The following is a 5401-nucleotide window of genomic DNA, read 5'->3' on the forward strand; positions in this document are numbered from 1 at the left end:
AGAAAATTCTGTTTGTCATATTTCGTGATTTCTTGATACGGAGATATTTAGAGTAGCCTAACCTATGTTGCAATACCATTGACTGTATGGATTCTATTTTTAATAGTATTTTTGTATATATAATCAGCGCTTTTTAATGTGGCCATGTAGCCTTTAAATTTTTGAATTTGAATAATTTTGCATTCTAAACATAAATTCGAAAAAAGCTGCCAATAGATGTCGCCGTTGCTACGGATATTTAGTAACTTGAAATGTTTCTTCACTGACAATTTTAGTCACTATTAATTATTTCAGCTTGTGATAAACTTTCAAATGCTTTGTTAAAATCATCTTCAGTTGTTTCCCTGGTATTACGAATTAACTGTTGCTGATACATATTTAATTGTGAATCAACATCTTAATACAATATAATTTAGCTCATTTGTTGACGTTTTCCTATGTTGGATCAAAGTTATAAAAAACGATATTTTCCCACTTATTAATACCATTTATTCCACCATTTTCCACTTATTCACCATTTTTTAAAATGTATAATTTGCTTGCCTTACAATTAAAGTAGTAAGACGACAGTAACGAAACTATTCAAAGTGTCTTCATTCACACATGGCTTTTGAATAAATAACTCACAATTATTCAAGTTAAGATAATAGATTTCAGTAACACAATTCATCTCATTTTCTTTATTACACAAAAATATATCATTTTCACAATTTCTGACAAATAACTCTTATTAACTCTGTAAAAGAAATGGAGGCGAGCTACACGGAAAACTCAAACATGATGACATGAAATTAAAATGAAAATACAATATATATATATTGCAGGATGGGAGCGTATTAAGAAATACAAAAATTATTTTGGTCTATCCGATGACGTATATGCTTTTATTGTACTGTCACATTTTAGTTTCGTTAAATAATTTAGAGGTTTCTGATAAGTTCTGTGTTCATGAAATAGTCTTCAGAGCGCGTTGTGATGTTTCATGATGAGACCTGTGTAGAGAATTTGGAAGAAACTGAGTTAAAATGTATTTCAACAAATGACACACAAAGACAACAGTGATCTCCAAGCAAATGGCTTATTTTCTCCGGTTGGTAGTTAAATAACTTTAATTAAGCCATTAACAAGCCACACACCAGCATTTAGGATTAGGCTATTAACGAAAATGTGTTAAAGTTTCATTGCTATTTAAATGTAAATGAAAGAGTTTCTATTCATTTGAATGCGTTAAATAATGATGAACCACTGATAGCTGATGGTGCTCATTAGCTATTACAAAATGTTAAGGAAAGTTGATATAAAATGACTCCGATTGTTATTTTGACAAGTGTGTGAAGTGAAACTGTGTTTTTGTAATTATTAAAACTACTACAAGTTTGCTGCCATTAAAACTGCTTGAGAAACCCTGACGTGTTCGTGTATAATTTACCTGTCATGGATGACTGGAAACGGTGATCTGGACGCAAGTGTTGGAGATTCAATTCTCCGAACGTTCTCTTGATCTAAATAAAATTAAAAAGGGCAAATAAATAAATAAATAACGTGTTCTTTAAAACAAACGTATTACTTATAACTTAACCAAACATCAGAGACTAAAAATGTTGTTGACGTTAGATGTGACAAAAAGATTAATCAATATCTTGAAAAGTACTTTGCATATTGAATACTAACCATTATGTTTGGGACTGAAACTGTCGGATGAGCTGTCGCTGTCTAGACAAGGAGACCCAGAGGCAGACGAGGGTTTCTTTTCGGGGTTCGTAACGGGGCTGTGGTTTGGGAAGTTATTGTTTTGACTCAGAAGTGAACGTACACCCATCAAAGAATTTGCACTGAGGAAAGCGGCGCTCGCCCAGTTGTGTAGTTTCCCAATCTGGCATGTATAAATCCCGTTAGTGGAGAGGAAAGCGGGATGGGTCGAGGGCGAGGCCCTGAGGCCTGCGGGCGTCGAGGAGACACCGAGTTTCTGCGTGTTATCGGGACTTGTCGCCGTCTCCGCCAAGGACCAGATTTTGGGTTTGCTGTTCCCAGGCCTCTGACACACCGGTGCACCAGGAGACACCTCACCAACGCTTTTGGCCACACTCTGCTCTTTATTACTACAATTAGAGATAGGGCTGTCCGTGTTTTTAAGTGCTGATGGTGAGGATAATATCCGCGGTGTTTCCACATTTCCTCTCTCGCTCAGATTATCCGAGCTTTCCTTGTTCTGGTCTCCCCTGGGCTCCTCAGGCTTGTCCATATCGATGGTCTCTAGATCAATTTCTTCCTCGTCGTCGTTTTTGTCCGCGTCGTCCTCATTGTCGCTGTCAAAAATTCGTCCGTCTCTGTCCTCCGCGCTGCGACCCCAGGTCACTTTATTCTCCTTCTTGAGTCTCCGGCGCGCGTTGGCGAACCAGGTGGACACCTGCGTAAGGGTCATCTTAGTGATGATGGCCAGCATGATCTTCTCGCCCTTGGTGGGATACGGGTTCTTTTTATGCTCCTGCAGCCATGCTTTCAGTGTGCTGGTGGTCTCTCTGGTAGCGCTCTTGGCCCGGGCCGGATCACCGTACTGGTACTGGCCGTATGGGTAGAAACCGGGCGCAGCGTGGACCGCAAATCCTGGTGGATGTGCCCCGGGGTTATCCTTCAACTCATACTGCGACCCCTGGGGATTGGAAAATTAATTATCAGTTAAAGTGTTGAATCCCTAAGAAATAAGCTAGAAATATTAGTGAAGTGTAGAATGTATGTTTTTTTTTTCTTTCTTTTTTTTTTTTTTTTTTTTTTTTGAAAAAAAAAAAAAAATTAAACTGCCTATTTTATCTTGGGGGAAAGCTATACTACTGCAACAACAACAACAAAAATTGGCTACGGTTAATTAAAAAATAAAATAAAACCTAAATATAAATGATTAAGAACTGCAATTAAAATATAACATGTAAGTATTTAACGATTCTTACTTGAGTTTCAGAATATAAATATTTGCAAAAAGTTAATAAATTATTTAAAATTAAAAGCAAAATGAATAGCTTATTAAAAATAAAAGCAATAAACATGAAACGTGGTTTATTTATTTTTTTAAAATTGTGTATGTGGGTGAAAATGGACAGATTATAATTTCTTATTTTTAATTAGACATTTATGGATATATTTTTAAATAAATCCCATCACTAAATTCTATGACTTCATGAATTTGATAAATATTAGTTATGTCCGTTTTATCGTTTCAAAACATTGCCAATTAACATATATTATGATTTAACCGTGACAGAGTTTTAATCCTTTATCCATAACTTCAGAACGTTGTACAAATATTTAGTCTCGAGAAAGAACTGTAGAAAAAGTATAAAAAGTATCTTACCATCTGAGAGAGGAGGGCCAGCTCGGCACTGTTGTAAGGTAAGAAGGCGCTATAGTTTTGCACGGTCCACGGGTTCGCGTACATGCCGAGCATCGGAGCGATCGCCGCCGCTGCAGTCGCGGAATTTGCGCTGTTCTCCGAGCTTCCCTCGCGCGGAGAGCACGGCATGACAGCCGTGCGCTCCGCTCCGTACATCTCTTGGGAGGCGTTTAGAAACTGTGGGTAACCCAGCTGGGAGAACGACATGTCCAACTCCCGAGGAACTCTGATGGAGATTTACAAGAGAGAAGGGCAATCCACTTTCAATCACAGCGATAACTCTCGCTTGGTGCAGAAGCGCGGTCTCGTCAGGAGGAACGTCTAGTGATGCGTCGACCCTCTGGACCTCTCACAATTTGAAGTTGACGGCTTGATTGGCATGCTACTTAAGCGCGAGGCCCCTCCTATTCCAGGCCACGCGATAAGTAGGCTGCAGTGTATTACCGTGTGTTTGTGTGGCAGTGTAAAAGTACTTCAGTCTTGTTCGCGTCAAAGTGTTGAATATGACAACAAATATCGAGATATTTAAACATAAAATAAGAAAATAGTCATTAAAAAATATTAAAATCTATGTTGCTTAACACATCGACATTTTTACATTCTGAACTTTCTTTAAATTGATATTTAAATTAATTGACTTTGAAAAAGATTAAAACGATACGGTGTTTATTTTTTTAAACTGAAAAATAATACAAAAGTGTTATATTTAAATATAAAACAGTTAATTTGTCAACCAAGGAATCTTACGAAGTAGCCTATAAAGTATACAGAATACTTGTATACAGTAACATATTGTTGACATTGTTTTTATTAAAAGCTATGTTTTAGTTAACAGTATAAGTCTTACAAAAGACACTCCCAGAAGTACAGTTAAATAGAGACCAATAAAAAAGTCATCATTAAACCGTTGATTGCGTCATTTTACGATGACAAACAGGATTCAATATCTTATACAATTTAGTATATTAAAATGTAAAAATCAATGACAAATTTGAATTTACATTCACCAAAATGCAGACTTGCTACACACAAATGACCGTGAATTCAACTGAAATATAAATATTACAAGAATATTAAAAAAGTTCAGTTAATTATTTTATCCTGTATAGAAACAGACTGGATTTAGTAAAGTAAATACCTTTTCTAGTTATTATATATAAAAAAAAAATTTTTCACTAAATAGATCATTAAATAAAGCCACTCCACTTCCATTACAAAATTAAATTCACCAAACCAACTATTCTTCAGGCAATATTTCATGTTTTATTAAGCATTTTCCACTCGCACATGCAACTATGGTATGTGTATAGAAGCGGCTTCAACGTCTGGTAGTGTGGACTGGTGAAGAAGGTAATAAAGACGCGTAATAGTGATTTGATGGAGCGGAGAGAATCATCATCATCGCTCCTCTCCCTCTCAAAGCGCGCGCACACACAAGCGTTCACACGGAATGCCAGAGAGGGTCTCAGTAATGTCCAACAGGGAAACAAACGATCCCGTTTATGGTAATTTGCACATTAGCATCACACAGGTTGTCCCGTGATAAGGTGACAGGTTAATGAAATGCTCCATTCAGAGGAGCCATGTGATCCCTCTGAGAGGTTGTGATAAGGAGCCAACCAGAGAAGCCTGCAATTAAAATCACAGCCTATCTCTCCATCCCAGTATATTTTCTCTCTCCTCCTCTCATCCACTGCTGGTAATGAGGGCTAACACCTCTGTCTGCGCTAATCCTCCCCTGGGTGCACCTTGCTATCAGATGTTAGCTTTGTAATTATTTATCCCAAAAAGTCATAATTTCATGCTCGAGTAGCAAATGAGTTTGGCGAGCTGGTTAGTCAATTCTCTTCGTGTCCTGTGAAGCGGAGAGTGGAATTTAATGATTTAATTACAGCAGTTAGTCCTCCATTTGGCAGTAAGGAGTTTTACGTTTTAAAATGGCAATGGATTCACCTGCCAGTGACGTTCTCAGGTGTTAAAAACACCTAACACGTTTCCACTAATATTTAGATTATC

The 5401-nt window shown here is 37.2% G+C and overlaps 1 protein-coding gene across 1 annotated transcript; it reads right to left on the reverse strand.

Annotated features, from left to right (window-relative positions):
* Positions 1-664: 664 nt before the first annotated feature.
* On the reverse strand, positions 665-3756 carry irx1b (iroquois homeobox 1b). The gene is made up of 4 exons (XM_019117453.2): positions 3347-3756; positions 1672-2650; positions 1430-1502; positions 665-992 (listed from the first exon to the last, which is right to left on the reverse strand). Exons 1-4 carry the CDS (start codon positions 3590-3592, stop codon positions 947-949), a joined length of 1344 nt encoding a protein of 447 aa, XP_018972998.2. The 5' UTR covers positions 3593-3756; the 3' UTR covers positions 665-946.
* Between the last annotated feature and the right edge of the window lie 1645 nt (positions 3757-5401).

The sequence above is a fragment of the Cyprinus carpio genome, chromosome B19, assembly GCF_018340385.1.
Source record: "Cyprinus carpio isolate SPL01 chromosome B19, ASM1834038v1, whole genome shotgun sequence".
Taxonomy (NCBI): Eukaryota; Metazoa; Chordata; class Actinopteri; order Cypriniformes; family Cyprinidae; genus Cyprinus; species Cyprinus carpio.